Raw genomic sequence first — 26,271 nt, 5'->3', positions numbered from 1 at the left:
TGCCGAAAAAATATCTTTATTTAAAATGACTTTTGCATTTTATCCTATTATTTTGTACCATTAGAGAAGACAACACAATAAAATTATATAGGTGATGGGACAAAGGGATAAAATGGGGATCCAAAAACATTTTAAATATTTGTTAGTAAACTTAGAAACATCATACAATAAAAGAAACCAATAAATTATAAAATTGATTATCAAATTAGAGGTATTGAATTATAATTTTGTTTAAAATGCAAGTGATAAATTTACCCTACATCCATTTAATAATTATTATTAACATATATTAAAAAACCTTGATAATTTATTATAGCAATATACAATGAAATGTGACACGTGTTACCATTTTATAATTTGATCCTTTAAATTTACTAAAAGGTATGAGCATTACCCTATTGTAATTAACATTGAAATGCTTTGAATTTTCACAATTTTCTGTGCGAGATTTCTTATTTTATTTTTATTTTTTAAAATTTTATTTTTTAATATTAAATTTAATAGGTATTAAACTTTATATTTTATTTTAATTTATTTTTTATAAAATTTTTATAGTTTTATGATTTAGCTTCTCACAAGTTAACACGAATTTACTTTATTTTTTTATTTTTTTAAAAAAAAAAATTTAACTCTTTTTTTTCAATATTGAGTTAATTAAGAATTTGATTTGATTTGATTTTTTCTATTTAATTTATATAGAGTTATCATTGTCTCATAATCTAGATCATAAGTTTTACAGGTTAGCCAATTTGATTTGAATTTTTTAGGTTTTATTTTTTTTTAATTAATTTTTTTCAATTTTATTATCCAAATTGAAAATTTGAATTTATAATTTTTTTAAATTTCTATAGAATTATCTCGGTTTCATAATTTAGGCTTAACAAGTTAACCCAATTTGAATCAAGATTTTTTTTAAAATTAATTCTTTAATTTTGATTTGATTGAGAATTGTGCTTCATAATTTGTTTTTATTTTTTTCTATGAGTTATCATGGTTTTATAATCTAGATCAAGGGTTGCTTGATTATCTCAATTTTTTTAATTTTTTTTAATTTTATGATTCAATATTAAATTAATTAAATATTATATTTCATAATTTATTTGGCTTTGTTTACATGAAGTTATACCAAATTATATGTTTAATTTTATAATTCAAATTATATGTTTTGATAGATTAACTCATTAAAAATTGTAATAGTTTTTTCATTATTTTTTTAATTAAGAATAAATGAACTCTCACCGAGGATTAAAACACATTTATCAAAAACTTTTTGCACTGTGTCTAGCAAATGGAGAATACATTGAAAAGAAAAATACCCTTGAGAATTCACAGCCAAAAGCGTTAATCACGTTTCTGTTACAAAAATAGGAAGGATTCTCAGGAGGTCCAGGTTTCAAACAGGAAAAGGCATGCAATAATTGACAAAAGTTGCTTGAAATCACAGCCATGTTCCTTCTCTGAAACTTCAATTGCTTTATTATACTATTATAGGCATAGCCAAGTCAATCCTGCACCGTGTGGAGCCTAATCAATATAACCAGAGACTGCTGTTTGCCTTTACCATTTTTCATCTCATACTGCTCTGTCTTCTCAATATTTACTTGCCATTTCTTGCTCACCTCCCCTGCTTTTAGTTTTCCTTGCACCTTTTCTACTTCTTCTTTTCCATTCCAAAACAAGCTATGGCTGATGCTATTGTTTCTGCTCTCGTGAGTACAATCGTGGGGAACTTGAATTCCTTATTTCTTCGAGAGCATGGACTTGCTGGGGGCCTAGAGACTGAGCTTGAAAATATCAAGCGCACGTTTAGAACCATTCAAGGCGTGCTGCAAGATGCAGAGAAGAAGCAGTGGAAGAGTGAGCCTATCAAGGTGTGGCTCAGCGACCTCAAGGATGCAGCTTATGTTGTTGATGATGTACTTGATGAGTTTGTAATTGAAGCTAAGTGGCTTCTGCAGCGAAGAGATCTCAATAATCGAGTAAGATCCTTCTTTTCCAGCAAACATAATCCACTTGTTTTTCGACATACCACAAACAGCTTCAACATATTCAAGCCACTGGTTCAGAATGTTTAAGTACAACATGTACTTTTATGCTTTATATTGCCTTTGTTCATTTGCATGATCTTCCTTTGATTTGAGTATCAGAATAGCTCAAATTTGTTTTCCATGCTTTATTTATTAGAAATCTTGATTATATTTTCCAACTGCTGACTTGTTCTAACAAGTGTATCCCTTAGTTTGGCTGAGCTGCATGCATTCAGCTTTCTGACCCTTCTCTAGCAAGTCAGCGATAGAATTTCCCAGATCATGCTTCAAAGCTGTCAACACCCCCCCAACAAATTCTCGTGCAGGTTGCTCCATTATTCACCTGCAACAGAAGATATCTTCCATGTCTGCTTTCCACTCAATACTCCATGTGACAAGTGTTCTGTTCCCATGCTCCATCCCTTCTTGGTCTCCAAAAGTTTTATGAGATGCTTGTGGCCATGCATGTCTGCACTTTTTTATATTTTCTTTTCCCTGTCCTTAATATTCTGCTCTTTTCAAGCCGGCAACTTTCTTCTGAATGTGTATTTTCAAAACTGACTGGATTATCTGTGATTTCTGTGTCCAGTTTGGTTTGCTACTGCTCATATTTTTGAGCTATGTTCCCAGGGTTAGCTTGTTAAACCTCTATGTCTGAGATTTTCAAAAAGTTGGTTTGCTACAGGAGGGGCTGGGACTTGATGTAGTTTATTACATTTCCTCCACCATGTGAGAAGCAGTCAGCTTCATATTTGTTACTATTTGCAAATTTTTTATGGTAAACCAAGCACTCCTAACTAATTAGATATACAAAAAAGTGCAACTACTTGTCCATTGTAAATATGTTAATGCTCTGTAGCCTTATTCTATTCTTGAAAAATAAACACTGAATTGTGCAGAGCTATAGCTGGTCTGACAAATGGGTGATCTTTGAGAATGTTGACATGTTATGAAACAAGAAATGTGAGCACTGAACCAATATCTAATGATTGGGCTTTCCTTTGAAATTCTTGTATGTCCAGACCAAAGAAATTCAATGAAAAAGCAAGTAGAAGATCAAAGAGACACTTTTCTTGCTTCATCTACCCAAGAAAGGTTGCAGAGCCAGAAGGAATTTGATGCTGATAAAATTGTTTCTAATGATTGTTCGAGTGCAAACCATGCTAATGAAGGAGGCCTTGACGATTCCAGCTTAGATGGTGTTGATATGCCAAAAGGAAGGCCAATGTCTCCTGGGACTTTGGCATTGATGTGCGATGAACAAGATACAATCTTTATGGCTGCTGCTTCCCCCAATGGGTTGATGGGCCATGGCTACGACAGTTCTTCACAACTGCCTTGTGGACAAGGCATGACAGAGGCTCATGCAGAGCAAGAAAGAATTGTTTTAACGAAGTTTCGAGATTGCCTTAATAGGCTCATCACATTCGGGGAAATAAAAGGCAAGTTCCTCTCCTTTTGCCAAATTTGTACACACTAATGGCTCTAGAAAAGGGAAATGCTAGGTCTAGAATTTTTAGATGATATATTCACGTTTAATGACAAGAAACTAGTATGTCCTAATACATATTGCTAAGTTGTCTATTTTATCAAACATTTCTCCAAAATAAACATTACTTTTTAATTCTTATTGTTACTTTGTTAAATTTGAAAATATATCACCTTAATGGAAGTTATAGATACTTGTTTTCTCATAGTGTCCAAAAGACAAATAGCCTCTTTGCAATCAGAAAGTTGCATTTGCTAGAATTTGTTTCTTACATTAGGAGGAGCATTGGGCCTAGGGTTCCAATAGGAATAGCCCTTTTCCACCCCTTAAACCATACACATGTTCTCCATTGGCTTTGAAGTTTTGAACTCAGGACCTCCATAGTTGGAGTTGGAAGGTCAAACCTTTAGGGTGTACTCCTGTGGATGTGCAATTAACTACAATCAGCTACTGTAATTACATATGCTACTAGTTATGTAACTTGCCTTTAGGGTTTACCCCTGTGGATGTGCCATTAACTGCAATCAGCTTGTAATTACATATGCCACATGTTATGTAACTTACCTTTTCCGTTAGTCAATTGTGATGGTTTGGGCTTTCTGATTACAAGGGTTGTCTTTAGCTGCACCACTGTAAGGTGCCATGAATTTCAAATTCATAGTTGTGATCTATGTTCTTATAATTAGTGAATTATATCTTTTAATTGCTTCAAATATTGTGAAATTTAAACAGAAACGAAGTGTTCATCATTAGCCAGAACTGAGCTGGGGAATGAAAAAGGTCCACCCAGCACAGGTTTAGCAAATACCAGAACTCGAACAGGGAGTCAACAGGGACCCTTTAGCAATGGGGTTGTTAAAGTTCCAGCAACTGCCAAACCACCCCAGATGGTTACTTCTATAGTTGCCACCTCTAGCAGTGATCTTAAAAAAATTCCTAGCCTCCCACAAAATGGAGATAAAAAGCTGAAGTCTTGAAAAGAAATGTAGACATTTTAGCTCTGAAGACTGGCCCAAGGTACGCTACAGAACCTCTGCAATACTACTACAATGCTCATTCTGACTTCAATGCTGATGCAGTCTCTAGGTAGTATTTGGGCCTGGTTGTTGGAACTGACCAGGATTGGATTTATTGCCCTCGTAATTAATATATTACATAGTAGTGTTTCTGTTTCAACCATAATTCAAATCCAGTGGTATAAGTTGCTGAGCCTTACAAATGCACAGGATATGGTTTCTATGATTACTTGCAGTTACCATCATAGATTGTATCTTTAGATACTAGGGATTTTCTTGTTCTATTTACGTTGTTGAAAGCAAAGAGCAAATTTATAATTTTTAATGGAATATGAAATTTCAAGTTTGATCCTTGAACTAAAAGCAGAAACATTTTTTCCTGTTAGTGTAGTGATCCTGTTCCCACTTGCTGATTGTCTCTGCAGTCTAGATTCTACATTCAATACTGGTTATTTTCATAGGATGGGGTTGCCTTCGTCAAAAAGTAAGGGGTTTGGTATCCTTCGCAGTTTCTGGAAACAGAGTACTTGATTGGGTTTGAATACAATCAAGCTTATGAATTCATTGTTATCATTTTTGTCAACCACTTTGGTTTTGAGGTATTTCGACAATGGACTGTTGGCTTTTCATGTCTTTATTAAAAAAAAAAACCAATAAGCTTTCTGTTTCTGGTTTCGAATTTGACTTCTAAAAATAGGCAAGGGAAATGTTACTAAACTTTCTGGTTGCTTTTGATATGTTTGAAAAATAAATAGCCCTTAGTTTGTGGCCTTTTATGCCTACATTACCAGTAGGTTGTTTCCCGTATGTGATTTTACTTTTGGCAACAGCTGATACGTAGACGAGATGGAATCAAGGAATTGATCATTAATGTGGTCTTCAAAGTCAGACAGTTATACCGTGAAAAAAGAGGAGATTTTGACCCATTTGGCCTAAAACCCTGATGCACCTTCTCAGCATAACCAAAACAAGTCGAATGTTGCAAAAATGTAGATGGAGAAAGAGAAGGTTGAAAGAGATGAACATTTCAAGAGGGCCGATGGTGAGGAGTATAGTGGTGCATTAAAATTAGATGGACTACACTTTTTGTGAAGTTAGTTTTTTTTTGAATATTATACAAGCAGTGAAAACTAAAAAATAAAGTTATACGGTAGTTTCTAAAATCTGATAAATCTAGAGTTTAGAAATTTATTATTTAAAGATATAATTTTTTTTAGTTTTAAATAATTTTTTAAAGATTGGATTGTTGTAAATTACAAGCTGTTTAATTGTTTAGTTTTTAATGATAATTCACATGAACTATCCGTAAAAAATCTCATAAATCTCTATATAAAAAAGAAAGATTGTTATGTTTAGAGTGTTAGTTCTAATATTATGTTTACATAGGTTTTTTTTATCTAACAGATAACTACACTAAATAAAAGGTATAATTTACTATTTATAGGAAAATTTGAGAAGCTTTATAATTGATAAAATATCAATTTGCTTCTTGAATAATATTTATATATTAATTTAGGATAATTTTAGAAATCAACCTAATCAAGTTCCTACTTGATTTTTCTAGATCTAGAAATATAATCTTTATATTAATTATATTCTAGTTGTTAATTTCTAAAATATATTTTAGTCAAGTTATACTTAATTAAATTATTTCAGTTTAATTTTTACCTAATGATTTTTAATGTGTGTGAACTATTAAGTTTCTAATATATTAGTGCAAATATAAATTATAATTAAATAAAAATAATTAAATAAAATAATTTAATTTACTATTAATTCAATAATTGATTAATTTATATTTGAAAACAAGGTGTATCATCTATTAAAGTGTCTTGATTTTCTAAATATTAAAAAAATCATTAGTGATTTGACTTAACCTTTTAATGAATAGTTTTTCAGTATAATTAATATCATTTCATCAATAATGTTTTAATTTAACATTAAAGCATGGAGTATGTTTATTATGTTAAATCATGTTTATTCTCTATATAATAGTCATTGATTGTTTAAATAAGATTTTAAACTCTTTTCAAATTTCATTCCACCTTAATTAAGAATTTCTCAGTCAATATTATTTGAAAACAGATAAAATATATATTTTTTAATTCATCTAGGGTGATGAATCCTCTCTTTACAACTTAAATATCTTTTTATTTTAATTTTAAGAATGGTGAAGTGACAGAATTGTCTTTAAAATAAAAAAATTTATAAATATAGTTCCAAAGGGGGGGTTTGTTATTTTTTTTTTATTTTTAGGTTAACCTAGGGGTTGTTTGGTAATTTTTAAAAATAAATACTATAAAAAACTGTTGACGTGTGTAATTCATGTGTTAGCACATACAAGATCATCTAGTAACCAAAATCAGTCATATGTGATGACGTTTGGAGCGACATATTGTTCGCTTTGTATTGACGAGAGGTAGTTATGATGTTTTTAGAAAACCTTAAAAAAAAAAAAAGAATACAAAGCGTACAAAGATAAAAAAAAATATTAATAAAAAACAGAAAAAATACATTTCAATCTAACAAAGGTGTTATAAAAATAAATTGAATAGAAAAAATACATTTCATCTCAAAAAATTGAGAATACTAACAAAGGTGTTATAAAAATAAATTGAGAATACAAAAAAAAAAAAAAACTCAAACGAGGTTTATGCTAATCGGCCTACAACCATGCACAAGATAGTTATAATTTTTAAAAAATCTTAAAAAAAAAAGAATACAAAGCGTATAAAGATTAAAAAAAAAAATGTTGTCATCTTTCTAACACTATCTTTGAGGAATAAGCAATTTCATCTTCTCTGCACGTGCCACCCGTGAATAAAATGCACTATCTATAATTCTTCTTTAAATATTATTTTTTAAATATCAAATTGCCCATCTCTTAACCCAAAATTACAAAATATCTAAACTGAAAAGACAAATAAACCCTTTAACGCTAGTTTAAAAAATCTTGACTTGAGAGGTAATTAAGTAAATAAACTGTTCATTTGGAAAGTAGAAAACAGACCCGCCCTTGTCTTGACCTTATGATTACCAAAAGACCAAAAAGAAAATACGAGTAACCTTAAGACCATAGTTAAAATATGTTTGTTTTAAAGGGCAATAAAGTTAATTCATTATGTTTTTGTAATTGAAAAATTAAAATTACCCCTCAATTGAAGTCATTTTTATTGCATATCAAGGGCATCAAAGTCATTACACTGTATACACACACACACACGTTCTAGGTCCTAATCAAATTAATAATGAAAGAGATGTCCAATTACAATTGGAATCCCGAAAATAATGTAAATGAGTTTTTTAATGTTAAAATAATAAACACACACCTCTTTTAGTCTGTGTGGGCAGTGAATTCCAAATCTGTTTTAGTTTTTTTTATGTTGCTTTCTTTTTGTTAATTTTTAAATATTTTTGAACTCACACCTCCTTTATTTAATGAAACAGGCCACAATCTATTTTCAGAGATCCGTTTAAGAGGGGCAATACCATCCTTGTGACTGCAATTTTGTTCCCTTATATCTTTCCACTTGATATAGCGTGAAGTCATTCTCTCCGATGTTGATGTTTATTGGATTGGTCATATGTGAAGCTTAAACTCCAGAAGTTGTTGCTGAAGGGCTATGGTATTTTATTTTATTTTTTATCCTAATCCACCCTTGCTTTCTTCGTTCTCTTTTCTTATAAGATAACTGCAAAGTGTTTTATAATTATGATTAATGAGAAATCTGATAAAAAAACCAGGAATGACCTTGAGCAAGAAAGATCTAGCTGCAGAACGATGTTAAATGGCCCATTGGTTGGTCTCTTGGTGGTTATCCTGGTCCTCGGGGACCATACTACTGTGGTGTTGGTGTTGACGAGGCCTTCGGCATTGTTGATGCACAGTAGACGGCATGCCGGTATGAAAATTGGTGGTATGAACGGAGAAGTGATGTCGGGCGAGGTAAAGTAAAAGAACGAGCATATCCCTTCACCATTTTGATCTTACAGTTCTAGTTTAGAACCATTCTAATCTTGTTCTGTTTTACAATGTTAAACCATCTTCATTTTCATGCAGTGGAAATTTCAAGCTGGCCCTTCATTCGGTATCTCTGTTGGAGATGAATTACGGGCTGCAGCTCGTTACATACTGGAGGTACTTGAATACAGAAGATGGTAGAACTATTCCAATTTCTATTGTTTTCTGAAATGTCTATATTTATGTTAACAGAGGATAACTGAGGTTGCTGGTGTTGTGCTTTCATTCGATCCTAAGCCAATTCAGGTCAATTTTTATTTCATCGTACCCTACTGGATGCTGCCAATGTGCATGTTTTCAGTACTTTTATCGTCTGAGCTCTCAGGAAATCGGACTTCTGTTTTGTCAAGAAGATTGGAAAGGAGGGGGAGCACACAAAAATTACAGGTTCGAATTTGTATCGTTGATTGAAGCTTAATTTATTTGCTTCTTTATTCCACACTTGATATTTTTTTTTATTTTATACTTGAAAATTCTTCATATTTTCAGTGCTATGTCTATGAGAAATGAAGGAGGCTATGAAGTCATCAAGAAAGCAATTGAAAAGCTTGGTCTGAGGCATAAAGAACAAATTGCATTTTATGGAGAAAGGGATTGAGCAGAGACTTACCGGACGAAGGCACGAAACAGAGGATATTAGTACTTTCGATTGGGTAAGAGGGAAAAGAAACAATTTCCTTAGTGCTTAAGTTCTCTTATTATAAGATGTCTTACATTAGTTTCTTTACATCTTGTCCGATTGACAGGGTTTTGCTAATCGCAAAGCTTCCATTTGTGTTGGCCGTGACATAGAGAAAGAAGGAAAGGGGTATTATGAGGACATAAGGCCTGCTTCAAACATGGATCTATATGTTGCGACTTCCATGATTGTAGAAACCACCATCCTGTGGAAGCCATGAGAATCTCAAGCAAAATAATGTTGTTAGTAGTAGTACTTGTTAAAACAATCCAAATTAACCAAAAAAAAAAATACAAGGATTGATAATGTATTTTTTAGTCAAACCGAAATGTAAAACCAAAGGGGAAAAAAATAAAAAATTTATTCATTTTTCTTCCTATTACGTTGAGCACCCGCACCCTTAAAGTAAAAATGATACTTTAATCTACAATTGTCAAAGAACCTGAAGGCATAATATGATTTAAGAACTCGTTTCTGTGTTCCATGAACCCATGGTTATAGATTTCAACACTAGCAAAAATTATATTCAATTATTATTTTTTAAATATACAAGTTTGATAGAGACTTTATATTTTATTCAACACCAGCACGCGGGTTGGCAAGTGCCGGAAAAATCAAGGTGGAATGTTGTCTTCAAATCACAGGCGTGGTGCTTCTCAGAAACTTCAAAGCTTTAATACAGACAGGCATGGCTAGTCAAGTCTGCACCGAGTGGAGCCTCATCAGTATAGTTAAAGAGACTGCGGTTTTAATATTTTGATAAAATTGAACCACCACACTAAAATCAGTAATAAAAAGAGATCGATAGCAGAAGTAAATCCCATCACGAAACACTTTCACCCTTTCCATTTCTCATATTTACTTACCATTTCTTGCTCACATCCCCTGCTTTTAGTTTTCCTTGCACCTTTTCTACTTCTTCTCAACAATCTATGGCGGATGCAATTCTTTCTGCTCTCGCGAGTACAATCATGGGGAACTTGAGTTCCCCAATTCTTCAAGAGCTTGGACTTGCAGGGGGCCTAAGGACCGAGCTTGAAAATCTCAAGCGCACGTTTAGAACCATTCAAGCTGTGCTGCAAGATGCAGAGGAGAAGCAGTGGAAGAGTGAGCCTATCAAGGTGTGGCTCAGCGACCTCAAGGATGCAGCTTATGTTGTTGATGATGTACTGGATGAGTTTGCAATTGAAGCTCAGTGGCTTCTGCAGCGAAGAGATCTCAAAAATCGAGTAAGATCCTTCTTTTCTTTTGGTCATAATCCACTAGTTTTTCGATTGAAAATGGCGCTTAAATTGAAAAATGTGAGAGAAAAACTGGATGCCATTGCCAATGAGAAAAACAAGTTCAATTTGACACCACGAGTTGGGGACACAGCAGCTGATACCTACGATTGGCGGCTTACCAGCTCACTCGTGAATGAATCAGAAATTTATGGAAGAGGCAAGGAGAAAGAAGAACTAGTCAACATCCTGCTCACAAATGCAGACAATCTCCCTATTTATGCTATATGGGGAATGGGGGGACTCGGGAAAACAACACTTTCACAAATGGTCTACAATGAAAAAAGGGTTAAACAACATTTCAGTTTGAGGATCTGGGTGTGCGTATCTACTGATTTCGATGTAAGAAGATTAACAAGAGCCATCATAGAGTCCATTGATGGTGCTTCATGTGATATTCAAGAATCGGATCCCTTGCAACAACGCCTCCAACAAAAGTTAACTGGAAAAAAGTTTTTGCTTGTATTAGATGATGTGTGGGATGATTATGATGATAGGTGGAATAAATTGAAAGAGGTATTAAGGTCCGGAGCTAAAGGTAGTGCTGTGTTAGTAACTACGCGCATTGAGATGGTTGCTCGTAGAATGGCAACAGCTTTTGTCCAGCAAATGGGGAGATTGTCTGAAGAAGATTCTTGGCATTTGTTTCAACGGCTTGCATTTTGGATGAGAAGGACAGAGGAGTGGACACACCTGGAAGCCATTGGAGTATCAATAGTGAAGAAGTGTGGTGGTGTTCCTTTAGCTATAAAGGCACTCGGGAACCTAATGCGGCTTAAAGATAATGAAGATCAGTGGATAGCTGTCAAAGAAAGTGAGATTTGGGATCTAAGAGAAGAAGCAAGCAAGATTTTACCTGCTTTGAGGTTGAGTTACACTAATCTATCACCACATTTGAAGCAATGCTTTGCGTATTGCGCTATATTTCCAAAAGATCAAGTGATGAGGAGGGAGGAGTTGGTTGCTTTGTGGATGGCAAATGGTTTTATTTCTTGCAAAAAAGAAATGGATTTGCACGTCATGGGTATTGAGATATTCAATGAACTAGCGGGAAGGTCATTTCTGCAAGAGGTCGAGGATGATGGATTTGGCAACATAACATGTAAAATGCATGATCTTATGCACGATCTTGCTCAATCCATTGCAGTACAAGAATGCTTTAACACCGAAGGCCATGAGGAGTTGGAAATTCCTAAAACTGTTCGTCATGTAGCTTTTAACCACAGACAAGTAGCTCCTCCGGAAGAAAAACTTCTCAATGTCCATTCACTGCGCTCATGTCTTTTGGTGGATTATGATTGGATTCAAAAGCGATGGGGAAAGAGCCTTAATATGTATTCTTCTAGTAAAAAACATCGAGCCTTGAGTTTAAGAAACGTCCGGGTGAAGAAATTGCCAAAGTCAATTTGTGATTTGAAACATCTAAGGTATCTAGATGTGTCAGGCTCCTGGATCATAACACTGCCTGAATGTATAACCTCTCTCCAAAACCTCCAGACACTACATCTGAGAGATTGCAGAGAACTCATCCAATTACCGAAAGGTATGAAGCAGATGAAAAGTCTCGTATATCTTGACATCACGGGTTGCCATTCACTTCGATTTATGCCTTGTGGAATGGGGCAATTGATATGCCTGCGAAAACTTACCTTGTTCATTGTGGGCAAGGAGGATGGTCGTTTCATAGGGGAGCTGGAAAGGCTGAATAATCTTGCTGGTGAATTGAGTATCACAGATCTTGATAATGTTAAGAATTCAACAGATGCCAGAACTGCCAATTTGAAGTTGAAGGCAGCTCTTCTATCATTGACATTATCATGGCAAGTGAATGGAGCTTACATTATGCGCTCACTACCAAATAATGAGCAGGAGGTCCTTGAAGGACTTCAGCCTCATTCAAATCTGAAGAAGTTGAGGTTAGTTGGATATGGTGGTTCAAAATTTCCAAATAATTGGATGATGAACTTGAACTTGATGCTACCAAATCTAGTGGAGATGGAGCTAAAAGCATGTCATAACTGTGAACAACTTCCACCGTTCGGGAAACTGCAGTTCCTCAAGAATCTTAAGTTACATGCAATGGATGGTGTCAAGTGTATTGACAACAATGTGTATGGAGATGAGCAAGATCCATTCCCATCTTTGGAGACGCTGACTTTCGATTCAATGGAGAGATTAGAGCAATGGGCTGCGTGTACTTTTCCTCGCCTTCGAGAATTGAACATAGTTGACTGCCCTGTGTTGAACGAAATACCAACTATACCCTCTATCAAAAAATTAGATATCCAGGGAGGGAATGTTTCATTACTGATGTCAGTTCGGAATCTCGCTTCTATCACTTCTCTTCATATTTCATGGATTCCCAACGTGAGGGAGCTTCCCGATGGGTTATTGCAAAATCATACACTCCTTGAGGATTTACGAATTTTTTATCTGCAAAATCTACAATCTTTGTCAAATAAGGTATTAGATAACCTTTCTGCTCTTAAAAGCTTGTCGATTCAGTGGTGTGATGAACTTGAAAGCTTGCCAGAGGAAGGTCTTCGGAACCTCACTTCTCTGGAGGTTTTACACATAGCTGATTGTGGAAGATTAAATTCTTTGCCAATGAATGGGCTGTGTGGCTTATCTTCTCTTCGTCGCTTTGTGATTCAAGGTTGTAATCAATTTGCATACCTAACTGAGGGAGTGCGACATCTGACCGCACTTGAGTATTTGGGGCTTTATCGATGTCCAGAGCTGAAGTCATTGCCAGATAGTATCCAACATCTCACTTCTCTCCTATCTCTAGTGATCTACGATTGTCCAAATTTGGAGAAAAGGTGTGAGAACTCTGGAGGTTTTACACATAGCTGATTGTGGAAGATTAAATTCTTTGCCAATGAATGGGCTGTGTGGCTTATCTTCTCTTCGTCGCTTTGTGATTCAAGGTTGTAATCAATTTGCATACCTAACTGAGGGAGTGCGACATCTGACCGCACTTGAGTATTTGGGGCTTTATCGATGTCCAGAGCTGAAGTCAATGCCAGATAGTATCCAACATCTCACTTCTCTCCTATCTCTAGTGATCTACGATTGTCCAAATTTGGAGAAAAGGTGTGAGAAAGAGAGAGGAAAGGACTGGCCTAAGATAGCTCACATCCCTGACATTGAAATCAACTGAAAAGCGATCCAAGAATCCTTGGATGGATTAGACGCATCAACATTGGAATGACGGGGACATTGGGGATTGTAATAGATTACAGCAATTGGACTTTTTGGCATTGCATTTATGGGTATAAAGATTTCATCGTATTTTCCTTCCCCGCGTATTTTCTTTTGGTGAAATTGTTGTTCATGCCTTTTCTTTTCTTTATTTAGCCTTGTAAATTACAAGAGCGAGACCACATGAACCTTGAGTTACCATTACCTTGTACTTGCAATTCTACTTCATACTATCTTTGTTTGTCTTATTTTATAAATCATAAATATCTTCATTATGAGGATCTTCTGGTGTGTTCTTGATAACATTTAGCTAGAACTCTGAATTCTGATTTTCCTAGTTGAGGCATCGACATTGAAATCAGGTTGCTAGAACTCTGATTGCATGTCCTGAGAAGTAGAACACCAAGTGATCATCTGCCAGACATTCCTCCAGAAGCCACTTCAGGGCATTCTGAAAGTTCTTTGCAGGAACCAATCTTTAATCAGATTCTCCTTTCCGAAAATCCTTTATGGTTTTCATTACCAAAGGAAATGATAGTAATGTCATCGATCCATAGCCATAGAAGGAAAGGAATCGAGTAGGAAATTATACTGATGATGTTATTCTCGTTTTCTCACTAATGAAAGACTGGTGAGAACAAGATGTTCTATTTCCAGAACTGATGTTGCTAATCAGCAAAAGTGCAGGCTTCCTTGGTTTAGCGTCAGAGGATGACATAGAAGTGGCCAAAGGAAGGGATGACAATTCAACTGATGGCCATTTGCTGGCACCTATTGGAATTACAGGATCCTCTCTGTTATGCATAATCACCCCTGCTAATCTGGCTGTAACATCAGCATGCATAACCTTGATGAAATCTTCAATTATGAGATGAAAACGTAAGGATGAGGTAAATGCTCTGTGCATCGCTCAAAAACTAAAAACTATTAAAAGAAATTTTAAACAAATGTATCAGAAAAACAAAAACAAGATTGACTTACATTTTTAATTAATCAATGCACTTAAAAGACAGTGATTAGAACTAGACTAATCAACAAGTCTTGAGCTTGATTCTCCCTGATTTACAAGAAACAATAAAAAATGCCCTAACAGATGCCACCGGCTCCTCCTTATAGATTTTATAGGTAAACAGTGCTGGTAACATCATGGAAAATCTTTCTAACCTCATGTCCAACCCCCATCATCCAATCAGTTTGACTAACACCAGTTGTTACTGCAACAACTGTTGTTAGTCATGGAGCCACTTTTAGCACGCTTCAATTTAGTAGATGCTGTGATAATATTATGAAAATTTGTTGTGGAAATGCTGATTCTGCTTCTCAAGACGATACCAAGTCTGCTCATGAACTTGACAGTCACAGGGAACTGATATTACTGGTCATGGAACTTGTAGAAATAATGCTTCTGATCGTCTATGAGCATCACTATCAATTTTAGATGAATTGAAGGAGCAAAATAAAAAATTACTCTAGTTTTATGAGATGTTTCCATGATCAATGTGCAACACATCGTGCTTCAAATATCTCCAATTGTTTTCTTTTTTGTTGTTTTCAAATATCTTCAAATACCAAGTCTGCTACTCAACAGCCCTTTTCAATTTGATGTAAAATCCAATGAATCTTGTAATGCATGGAGGTAGGCATTCCTTCTTAATTGCTAGATTGTCCCTAGCTGCCAAAGTAGCACCTTATAGTTTCCTAAAGTGGGACAAATTGGAGTCTATACCGCATAGCAAATGGGTTGAGATCATGGCAAGATGCTTAAAGGGTAAGAAGCTACAGAAGTTTGCAATGGAGATGGCAAAATGCACTCGTGGAGGGCTAGAGACCAAATAGTGAGCTCCTTGAAACTTGCTAAAAGGAAACTCCTTGGATATGGTTTTCAACGGTTGTGAACAAAGAGCTTATCAAGTAATGAGGAGACAACCTGCTTTTTTAATTAACACACTAGCCCACCATGGATAAGAATTAACTAAAAAGATAACTTCACTCCACGAGGATCTTATAAATTGAGCCAAAAAAACCTGGGAAATCCAGTGTCTTACACACAAAAAGGTTACAGGGAAATGCTATTACATTGGACATGTTACAGTGAAATAAACAGAATCCAAAAGTAACCCTATTGGATGTACTTCCAAAGTTCCACAAGCTTGCCCCTTTGCCAAACAAGGCCTTGCACGGCTTGAATGATTATACAAATGAAAGTGAATTTGCAAGTTTTTTGGAAAGATAAAACAAATCAAGAACTCACTTCTTTAGCAGCAGTGAACTGCATTGAGCCATTATCTTTGATGCCCTGGTAATAGAATCAGTCATATAGAAATTCTCTATAGCAGCCTGGAAAGGAGTTGAATTCATCTTCTGATTAACCTCAGGCTTCAATGAAGCCCAAAAGGTAGCTGGCTCTCTCTCGTCCATGCTCAAGAGGTTTGGTGCAACAGTCCTAATCCGAGATCGGACAGCCCCAATTGTATCATAGGGCAACTGCACCCCTGCTACCTCAGAAAGAGCACGAATTATCTTCCAATCATCCCTGGAATCACCAACTGTTGGAACTGCAGGCAAAGTCTGCTGCGCACACCCTTCTGTGTTTTCATATGTCCCTTCTTTCTCACTGAATGCTGATGCTGGGAGAATTACATTGGCACGGTACACGCCTCGGTCCCCATGGTGCCCCTGATAAACAACAAAGGCATCACTTGGAAGCTTCTCCAAATCCACATCATCAGCACCCATCAGATACACAAATTTGGCGCTCTCAATACTTTGGATAGATTCTGGCACAAGTCCAAGGTCAAGCGCTGCAGCTTGGGCAGCATTGAGAAGCAACACACTGAAACCATTCCAATCAGGTCTTACAACATTTCCATTTTTCGCAATGGTTTCAACAGCAGAGAAAATTGCATCCTTGTCTGATCTCTCAAAGAGTCCAGCACCAACAACGATGGCAGGGTTTTTGGCATTTGAAAGTGTTGAGCAAAATGGGTGGCAACCCTCTGCAATTTCAGTAAGAGTTTCAGGACCAGTGCCTAGATGCTCACAATCATAGTTGAATTCTGTCGGAGGGCCAACATAAGCAACCTTAGCATTGCTTCCTCGAACTGTCTTGCGGATTCTGGCATTAACCATGGCAGCTTCTACCCTTGGCTGACAATTCAGTAAACAATATATGAGATAATGACAAAGTCTCAATCAATCCAAATGCCTTGGAAACAAGATTATTTTGAAGTCAATGCGGCAAGGAAAAAGTGTAAAACAGTGTACAAGTGCAAAGAACAAATTCAAGACGTCATACAAACAGAAGACAAATTAATGGCCGTGAAGTCATACACAAAGAAATAGCACAAAGCAAAGCCGAAATCTAAGAGTTCCATTCTATAAATGACTAAAAATGTCCATAAGATTACCTGGGTGCCAACCAAGAGGAAAACATCTGCATTCTCAAGACCACTAATGCCACAGTTCATAATATATCCAGATCGAAGATCAGCATTTGGGCTAGGTCCATTTCCTTCACACCACACATTATTTGACCCCATTTTGTTTAAGAAATCTTTCAGCGCCATCATGGATTCGGCATCAGATAGTTTACCAGCAATCCCCACTATTTCCTCTGGTTTAACTTGATGGGCAATCTCAGCAACCACAGCTAAGGCATCATGCCAGCTCACAACCTTGAAGCGCCCATCTGTGCCACGAATCATAGGATCATTTAGCCTCTGCCTCTTTAGACCATCATAGCAAAACCGAGTCTTGTCTGATATCCATTCTTCATTTATATCCTGAAATAGGCCAGTCCAAAATCATGAACAGGCCTTGCAGTCTTGTATACCAAAAATACAATTAAAAATCCATGACATAAAAGCAGAAATTATTGATCTTTTTTTCTTCACCTTTTTAATCTATTATAATCATAGTAGGATATTTAAAACAGAGTATATTGAAGTGCTTTGCCCCATAATTAATTTATGTAAAATACACAACAAAAGAGCCAGAATTAATCAGCTTGATTGTCTTCGAAGTAATTCACTTGAAAGAAATCAAAGCAATAAGATCATAAATCAATATGTTGAAAGAAACAAGTTAAGAGGACCCAGTAGTCCTTCACAAACTGAAACAGCGGGTCTAACATCACTGAACAATAACTTATTTTGCATAACATAAAACTAGAATAAACACAGCAGCCTACTTTTAGAATGCTACAATTAAGCTGTTGATCTATTCATACCCTCTCAAGCAAAGAATCTACCAGTAAATTGATGGATTTTGTATAGTTTAACTTTATTGAACTCATAAAATCCTTGTCAACACCAGAACGAAGACAAAATGCAATGCCACTTGGTAAACATAATTGCCAAATATAAAACAATAGCCTTATTTCCTATTCACAAAAAATTCTGAGCCCTTCAAAGAACAAGACAAATTTGTTTTAGAAGGAAGCAAATTGACGTTTTGGTTAGCCCAACCAAAAAAATATCTGAAAAATAATGAAAATAACACACTGCAGTGCAGGGAATCTACCTCATTTAACCGTGGAGTGATGCGCAAGACCTCTGGACCTCTGCTATCAATCCGGATGTTGGATCCAACTGCATCAGTGATATCAATGGTCTCTGTACCTTTCAACTCCCAATTTCGAGCTTTAAATGCAAAAGGTTTTGAGGTAAGGGCTCCCACAGGACAGATATCTATCACATTTCCAGATAGTTCACTTGTCATAAGTTTTTCAACATAAGTTCCAATTTCTTCTCCACTGCCACGACCTAACATGCCAAGATCCTGAACCCCAGCAACTTCTGTTGCAAACCTCACACACCTGTAGGGTCCCAAAAGAATATTTGAGTTCACATCATAAGATAGCACAGCGGGCACAAAACTATAATCAAGATGTATAAATGCTGACAGAAAACAAGAACAAGTTGATGGCAAATTCCAAAGACATCAACTGCAACTGCAACTTCATCCATTAGCAAAGCTTACAGATCAACTAATATTGCAAAGCTGCATTCACATGCAACTACATCAAAGATTTATTACAAGTTTATGGCAAATTACAAAGACATCAACTGCATCTTCAACCATTAGCAAAGCTTACAGATCAAATAATTTGGCAAAGCTGCGTTCACATGCAATTACATCAAAGATTCATTTTTTTATGCAGTAACCCACAGCACATGACCTAACTTGATCACATCACATCACTAGAGTGAAAAAAAAAATCAATGAAACAACATATGAAATGCTAAAATGGATTAACCAAGAAAGTAAAAGGAAGATTATCCAAGACCAAATAAGTTGGTTAAAAATAAAAACACCAAAACGTGTTGGCTTCTGAAGAACTTAATCATAAAAGGGGGTAAAGGATAAAAGTTTTTCCATTGTATGCAGAACTAATTTAGGAATTATTCTATTCATCAATGTGGAACATGCCACATAATTTCTTTCAAATGTATTTAGAACAGGGAGAGGTGACAAAAGCATGAAAACGCAAACTACTAGATGTCAAAGGTGAACGCATCTAAGAAACAGAACAATAAAAGAATATTATCATATTGAATAGAGATTGGATTTCTTGATAAGTCAGAACAATGGCAAGAATTACACTAGCTTCCTTAAGTGGAAGACTGAAAAGAGAGATAAAAAATCAAGTATGAAATGAGCAGTGGAGTCTAACCCAATTTGCACTAGGTAATCTCTTAAAACCTTAATCATGGGGACAAAGTCCAGGATTCAAACCCTAGCAAGGTCTCAGTGTATCATTCATCAAAAACAGAAAAGAAAAATCAACCACAATGTGGAATAATAGAAAATGACTCACTGACAAGATCTGGTAACTCTTTGCAGCATGAAGATTTTTGTCCAAAGTATGAAATTTATCCTAATTGAAAAGGCTAAACAGAAGTAATTGCATTGCACTCCTAAAGTCACATTATTGCTTTAAAGAATATGCACATATATGCTGTCATATTCAACGCTGCTTGCACAAAACAAATGTTTGATGATTCAAAATAATCATGTTCGTATAATAGATAACATGAACAAGTGGTTTCAGAATCAAACCTTGTACACTGAATGCAACGAGTCATCACAGTCTTCACCAAAGGGCCAAGATTCTTATCGACAACTGATCGCTTCACTTCAGTGAACCTGCCACGATCAGATCCAAATGCCATAGACTGATCCTGAAGATCACACTCTCCACCTTGATCACAAATTGGACAATCTAATGGGTGATTCATCAGCAAAAATTCCATAACCCCTTCTCGTGCTTTCTTTGCCACAGGTGTGTCTGTCTTAATCTTCATTCCTACAATATAAACCCTCTGATAAATGAAACATCATTAAGAAATAAAACAGACACTAAAGAGAATGCATATTCTTAAACTATGCAATCCTGAAACTTCAACCACCAAATTAAGAAACCAAAAGATCCTAAAAAAAAAGAAAGATTATGAAACAAAAGGGAAAAACTGAGGATACATGCAAATTCATACAAAGAGCTTGCATCATAAAATAGCCATTTCTTATAATTATATAAGAAAATCAAAATGCATTTGCATATACAATGCATGCCATAAATCAAATCTGAGATGAATCATACATGTGTGTGGGTGATGAAGCTTTTATAGTAGCAAATAAATCAGAAACATTCACATTGACAGCAAAAACAAACCAAAAAACTAGAAACATTAAATCAATCATAATAAAATAAAAACAAAATTTTCTGCTGAGCACATGGCAAGAAAACCAACTAGTTTCTCAGTCACAAAACCAGAAAACAAGGAAAAAATCAAAAGAGCAAAAGAGATCACCTGCAAACTTGAAAAGGTGAACTAAACAAAAATGAGACAAAATAATACACATCTAAATGAACCTCTAGGGGAAAAAAAAAAGCAACGAGAAAAACAATAGCTTTAAGAACAACATCCAACTAAAAACGAATTACCCATCATGACTTGTTTGGGAGAAAGCAAAAATCATAAATAATAGAATGTTCAATATATCAAACAATTAAAGCACACCATAATCTAGACCCCCAAATGTACCACATTGTTACATTACATTTCATACTCAAGGCAACAAAGACTCAAATCTATTATAATAAATGAGCAAAAAGATGCCAAATTAAATCTTATCCTTTTTAATGAAATGATCCATACGATTCCAATTTCCAAAAAAATAACACCATATATAAAAAATTAAATCCCATTTTTGATTGGTAAATGGATATCCAAAACTAAATTGAAAACCCAGTTAAACCACATGAACACCAATTACCACTTAAGCCCATCAAGATCACACGATCACCATCAAAAGTTAGCAGTCATTTCTACCAATAGAGTAATTAGAGAACTAAGAACCCAAATCACAAAAGCCAAAAGCCTAAACCATCGATTATCAAAAATCTTCTGTTCTTCAATCAATAATCATACAAATTGCACTCATTTTTACCAAATTAAACACCAAATAAACCAGTTAAAAAATCAAACCCCAAAGAAATCATAAAAACCCAAAATACAAGTTACAAAATGAACAATTAAAGCAAAGCCCCAAATAAACAACAAAAATTTCCCATCTTTACTCAACATCCACGCAAATTACACTCATTTCCACCAAATTCACCATCCAGCTCAAAAACCCAAAAAAGAAAAGTCCAACACTCCAAATTCTAATTAAAATCAGCCAAATCACAGACATAAATTATCATTCATTTCTACCTACAAAACAAATTAAAAAACTAGTCACTTCAACAAAAAAAAATCACAAAAGGGGAAAATCCTAACCATAAATTACCAAGAATTTCCAATCTTTACTCGCAATTAAAACAAATTCCACTCATAATTAAAAAAAAACTAATCATTTCGAGGAAAAAAAACACAAAAGGGGAAAATCCTAACAATGAATTACCAAAAAATTCCGATCTTTACTCACGATTAAAACAAATTCCACTCAATTCCACCAAATTGACAATTCAAATTAAAAAGCCAGATAAAAAAAGTCAAAAAACCTACCAGGAAGAGCAGGCATAGCGCAAGAAGCAACAGGCTTAGGACTCTTCTCCACTTCCACGAGACACATACGACAGTTCCCAGCAATCGACAACCGACTATGATAACAAAACCTCGGAATATCAACACCAGCAACTTCACAAGCTTGTAACACAGTCATCCCTTTCGGGATTTTCACTGGGTACCCATCAACAAACACTTCGATTGCATCTTCCGGGTTCGGAAAGTGAACTCGGGCACCACCCAATGGTGTTCGCGGCGGAAGACCAGGTGTTGGGTCGGGTTGTGGGGCGGTTGCGGGTTCGGGTGATTGAAGCTCCGGTTTGGTCACGATGGAGCGGAGAAGAAGGGTTCGGGCTGCAGTTTGAGGTCTTATGAGCCTTGAAGCTAATAAGCCTAACCCCATTTTGTGTTACTTTTTGGTGCCAAGGTTTGAGATCTCAAGTGTCACTGAGAAAGAAATGGTGGGGAGGAAGAAGGCGTGTGTTAAGTGTCAGCGATGGTTTATGAAGGAGGATTGTTTACGTGGAGGATGATTTGACCAACCCGGATCTGTTTGGGGTGGATCAATGAAATCTGATCATACATGGTTTTTCATTAATGGGGTTCGAGGGAAAAGCCTGTTTTTGCTTTTGAAAGAGAGTACGAGGGAATTTAAAAAAATGTTTTTGTTTTGAAAAATTATTAAATTATTATTTTTAATATTTTTTTATGGTTTTGATATTAAAAATAAAAAAAGTTAATATATTTTTAATTAAAAATAGTTATTAAAAATAAAAAAAAAAGTTAAAATATTTTTAATTAAAAATATTTAAAAAAATATTATCTTACGTACATCATAATACTAAATACTTATATTAACCAATTTAGATGAACTAATCAAAATTTAAATTATTTTTTTAAGAAATATTTTTTAAAAAAATAAACAAAATTGTTTTAAATAATTAGTATTATTTTATCTTAAAACAAATTTATTTTAAATAATTAGTATTATTTTATCTTACTTGTCTAGGCTTTGAATTAGATAATGGATTAAAATGAGAACCGAGTTTAATTACTTTGATGAAAAGAAAGATGATTATTTAAAAAGTATGGAATTACAGGTATTGAATTTACTAGATGATTTGCATGAGTTAAGTTGAAAAGGAAAATATTAGACTTTGTTCTCACAGTGTTTAATTTTTAAAAAATATATTAATTTAATTATGTAAATCAACTTAAATGGATGATACATACACATTATTAAAGTTTATTATTTAGCGTGCAATCAAGTATAAAGACAATAAATCAATAATTTGAGTTTAACTGATAATCACATTTAAAAATATTGATCTTGAAAGCAAGGTAGCTAATCTGAATTTAATATTTACAAAGCATAGAAATATTGAGTACAGAATAAACCCCCCCACCCACTTATCAGAGAGTTTTTACCTTGACTTTGGATTTTCTAAACAGGAAATTAGTCTCAAAATTCATTTTTCAAAGAGCACCAAAAATACAATCAGTCACCCACAGAGTTGATGTTTTCTAAACGGGAAAGTAGGCTCAAAATTCATTTTTCATAGAGCACCAAAAATACAATCAATCACCTACAGAGTTGATGTATTCTCCCAAATCCTGCAATCCCAACAAGAAAGAGTGTGTTCCAAGAGGAAGGAAGTTGTAATTTGACTCTTGTCATGATCAAAATTCAGAAGGATAACCTACTTGATTACCTTCGCGGAACTGGCAAACATTGACTTGAAGGACAACCCATTCGTAAGGATCGAATTCGATGACAAGAGTTCCCTGTATGATAAGAGGATACAAGTCAAATAATGCAGCATCCAAGCCAAAGTTAAAATAAACACTAGTGATTTCGATAATGGATTGTGATTGAGAAAACGTTTTTTTAGCTTTGATCCTACCACTTTTAGGTAGTGTAATTCATAAAATCAACCTAAACTAGGATCATCAATCAATCCTGCTTCAAGGGCTTTGCCATATAAGCTCTTGTATGAATAATTGCAAGGTAAGCCTCTGTTATGGCAAAACTAGACGATCAGAAACTGCATCCTGCACAATGTAGGCCCGGAGCCGGGTTGTGCGCCAGTTGCTTTGTGTCCAGATGGGATCCATCATCTCCATGGGATCGGACGAATCTGATGGAATCACATTCCGAGTTCCAGATTCATGGTTCAGACGTGTTGAATATGCAGGTTTGTACCTGTAATGGAAACCGCATTGCAAGTCCTTTCCCTGTCGTGTGAGCAGACAGAAAAAATAGCAGATCAGTTAAGGCATGCTGCTATCCTATCTATGAAGGCAGTAAAGCATATTGATGTAACACAGCATATCACGCAACAATGGCAGGGGAAAATTCGAATCTGATAGCACCTATGCTAAATTTTATGCAAGGTACGGTTTACTTTTCCATAACATTCATGTTAACACATTCAGCTTTCACTCTTATACGCGGCAGCAGAATAAACAATCTATCAGTCCTAATTTACCGATCCTTTCTGCAGTTAGATTCTTTGCTTCATACGTAGATATGGTAGTAGAGCTAGCCGTAGAAGGAAATTTCAAAGTACGGAGTCCGTTGGAGCAAGGCAATAGCCTGTGTGCGGTAGAGAAAAGATTAAGCACTCAAAGCAACCTCAGTGCCACCTTTAACTTGGTCTGCCCTTGATTGCCATTCCAAACTAGCGGCTTCTAGCCAGTAAGTTACCTGGTCGTGGAAATAGTCCCTTCCCATCCGCCTCTACCTTCATGCACTCACCACTCACCACTCACCACCATTGTTGTTGCAATCTTTTGAACAATCAGAGCTTGCATTCTTCATTGAGATTGAAGTTCTATCAGCAAGAAAATTCCGTATGAACCTGGAAACATCATTAACATATATATCCAAGATATGGATTTTAAAATAAAAATTGAAATTCATTATGTTATGCTTGTTTTTCACGTAGAGCCAATGTGGAACATATTAATTATACAGACATGACAGATTTTTCATGTACTGATTTTTGCTTTTGGAATTATATAATATATTTGTCTAAAATCCTAGTGCACTTACTGTTTCTTTGAATAATGTTAAATATACACGTACATATTCACATAAAACTTTGAGCTTGTGTAAAATAAAATATTTATGGACCATTCAGAGAAGATTTCTTATAGATCCTAATTCCCTTTACGACTAACAATGTCGGCAAGGTGATAATAATGTTATTCTGTTACAAGCTGCTTATTAATGTTCAACATGCATGAAAGAAAGATCAAAATTCAACAAGTCCGTGCAGCAGAAATTGTGAAGCAACAAGCACGGGCTCATTTCACTTTAAAACGAGAAAGGGTTAAGATAGACAATCCATGAATTGATGAGCTGTAAATTCTGCCAAATTACGGGTTTCCCTGTACAGTGATAGGGCAAAGAAATGTCAAAGGTAGGTACGGTTCTCTTTGCCTAGCATATTATATTTGTTTTTGTAACATCATCAGCATGTATTTTCTTTATTGAGCTTGAATGGCCACCCCTGATAGCTCTATTTAATTATACGCATGTCCCTGTCCTCGATCACCAGCCATTGTTGTCAACATGGAAGTCTCAGATAATGCTGCAAATTCCATTAATGAAGATGAAGAGTCTAACTATGATAGGGGTAAGGAAGTGAAGGCATTTGAAGAAACAAAAGCTTGCGTTAAGGAACTAGTAGACTCTGGTGTGAGCAATATTCCCAGGATTTTTGTCACCCATTAGAGAAAATGCAGAAGTCGTCTTCAGATACTTGTAATATCAGCATTCAGGTTCCAAAAATAGTTTTTGAAGGCTTCAAAAATTCTCTGCGAACGGAGGTTCTCATGAATCAATGGATTCATGACCCCCCTCTGTACGGAGCTATTATTGTAAATATTGGGGACTTCATGCAGGTAAAGCTTTTTTTTTTATAATTGATTTAGATTTTCTTTTATGAAAAATTGATATGCCAACAGTTTTATTAATTTGAGTAGACCAATGAGTAGAGAGGCAACCTATGAGCTTCTGACAAGCTGGCCGAAATAAGGTCCAGTCTAAATAAGGTACCCTGGAGGCCAAGTCTACAGTCTGTATTTTGTGCAGAGTGAAGTGAATTTCCTTCAGACTTGAAGGAACATAGCTGCGTGAGTGAATCATCACATGCAAGTGATGATTCAAGACTTTTAACATAAAAGTTGTGGCCAACTTCATGTCCAAAGTAGGAGACAGCGACCCAACTCTACCCGTTAAGTGGGTGTTTCTTTCTCATAAGGTGATTTTTAAATTAATTTTTATTTTTTTTATATTTATTTATCGATAAAAAAGTTAATCAATAAAAAAAATACTTTTTGTTAATAAAAAGCATTTTTCTATCAAAAAAACAATTTGACTTAATTTTTAAAAAAGTATATTTTTTTTATTTTGGATGAAAAATACTTTTTGAAAATTATAAAAAATTTAGAAAAGTCATATTATTCGCTAATTATATCAAATTTAATCTTTAAACTTTTAATTACTATATATATTTTATTTTGAATATTTTTTTTT

General features: G+C 35.0%; 6 protein-coding genes across 7 annotated transcripts in view; 3 read left to right on the top strand and 3 right to left on the bottom strand.

The window, feature by feature from the left end:
* Positions 1 to 2,045: 2,045 nt before the first annotated feature.
* Positions 2,046 to 4,889, top strand: LOC105135205 (protein tesmin/TSO1-like CXC 5). 2 transcript variants are annotated; one of them, XM_011039976.1, is made up of 3 exons: positions 2,046 to 2,353; positions 3,050 to 3,469; positions 4,249 to 4,889. In XM_011039976.1, exons 2-3 carry the CDS (start codon positions 3,064 to 3,066, stop codon positions 4,491 to 4,493), a joined length of 651 nt encoding a protein of 216 aa, XP_011038278.1. In that variant the 5' UTR covers positions 2,046 to 2,353; positions 3,050 to 3,063; the 3' UTR covers positions 4,494 to 4,889. The 2 variants fall into 2 exon arrangements, with proteins under 2 accessions (XP_011038278.1, XP_011038276.1); XM_011039974.1 differs by lacking the exon at positions 2,046 to 2,353 and having other exon boundaries at positions 2,366 to 3,469.
* Positions 4,890 to 5,525: 636 nt separating this feature from the next.
* On the top strand, positions 5,526 to 9,552 carry LOC105135303 (glutamine synthetase cytosolic isozyme 2). The gene is given in 11 exon segments (XM_011040123.1): positions 5,526 to 5,589; positions 8,137 to 8,158; positions 8,277 to 8,299; positions 8,302 to 8,416; positions 8,418 to 8,478; positions 8,593 to 8,670; positions 8,746 to 8,799; positions 8,879 to 8,940; positions 9,043 to 9,142; positions 9,144 to 9,206; positions 9,300 to 9,552. Coding segments are annotated over 11 exon segments (795 nt in total). The 3' UTR covers positions 9,453 to 9,552.
* A 285-nt stretch (positions 9,553 to 9,837) lies between these two features.
* On the top strand, positions 9,838 to 13,997 carry LOC105135206 (putative disease resistance protein RGA1). The gene is made up of 2 exons (XM_011039977.1): positions 9,838 to 13,334; positions 13,609 to 13,997. Exons 1-2 carry the CDS (start codon positions 10,165 to 10,167, stop codon positions 13,673 to 13,675), a joined length of 3,237 nt encoding a protein of 1,078 aa, XP_011038279.1. The 5' UTR covers positions 9,838 to 10,164; the 3' UTR covers positions 13,676 to 13,997.
* Positions 13,998 to 15,559: 1,562 nt separating this feature from the next.
* Positions 15,560 to 26,271, bottom strand: part of LOC105135211 (1-aminocyclopropane-1-carboxylate oxidase homolog 1-like) — an 18,855-nt gene continuing 8,143 nt past the window's right edge. The window contains exon 4 of the mRNA XM_011039992.1: positions 15,560 to 15,570. The gene's annotated coding sequence lies outside the window, so the exon portion shown is untranslated. The remainder of the gene's footprint in view (positions 15,571 to 26,271) is intronic.
* Positions 15,726 to 22,329, bottom strand: LOC105135207 (NADH dehydrogenase [ubiquinone] iron-sulfur protein 1, mitochondrial-like). The gene is made up of 5 exons (XM_011039978.1): positions 21,729 to 22,329; positions 19,777 to 20,023; positions 18,238 to 18,532; positions 17,124 to 17,498; positions 15,726 to 16,863 (listed from the first exon to the last, which is right to left on the bottom strand). Exons 1-5 carry the CDS (start codon positions 22,129 to 22,131, stop codon positions 15,964 to 15,966), a joined length of 2,220 nt encoding a protein of 739 aa, XP_011038280.1. The 5' UTR covers positions 22,132 to 22,329; the 3' UTR covers positions 15,726 to 15,963.
* LOC105135208 (nicastrin-like) lies at positions 23,748 to 24,462 on the bottom strand. The gene is made up of 2 exons (XM_011039979.1): positions 24,364 to 24,462; positions 23,748 to 23,963 (listed from the first exon to the last, which is right to left on the bottom strand). Exons 1-2 carry the CDS (start codon positions 24,460 to 24,462, stop codon positions 23,748 to 23,750), a joined length of 315 nt encoding a protein of 104 aa, XP_011038281.1.

The sequence above is a fragment of the Populus euphratica genome, unplaced genomic scaffold (assembly GCF_000495115.2).
Source record: "Populus euphratica unplaced genomic scaffold, PopEup_1.0 scaffold72.1, whole genome shotgun sequence".
NCBI lineage: Eukaryota > Viridiplantae > Streptophyta > Magnoliopsida > Malpighiales > Salicaceae > Populus > Populus euphratica.
The sequence above is the reverse complement of the archived record's forward strand: the minus strand, read 5'-3'. Positions and strand labels throughout refer to the sequence as shown.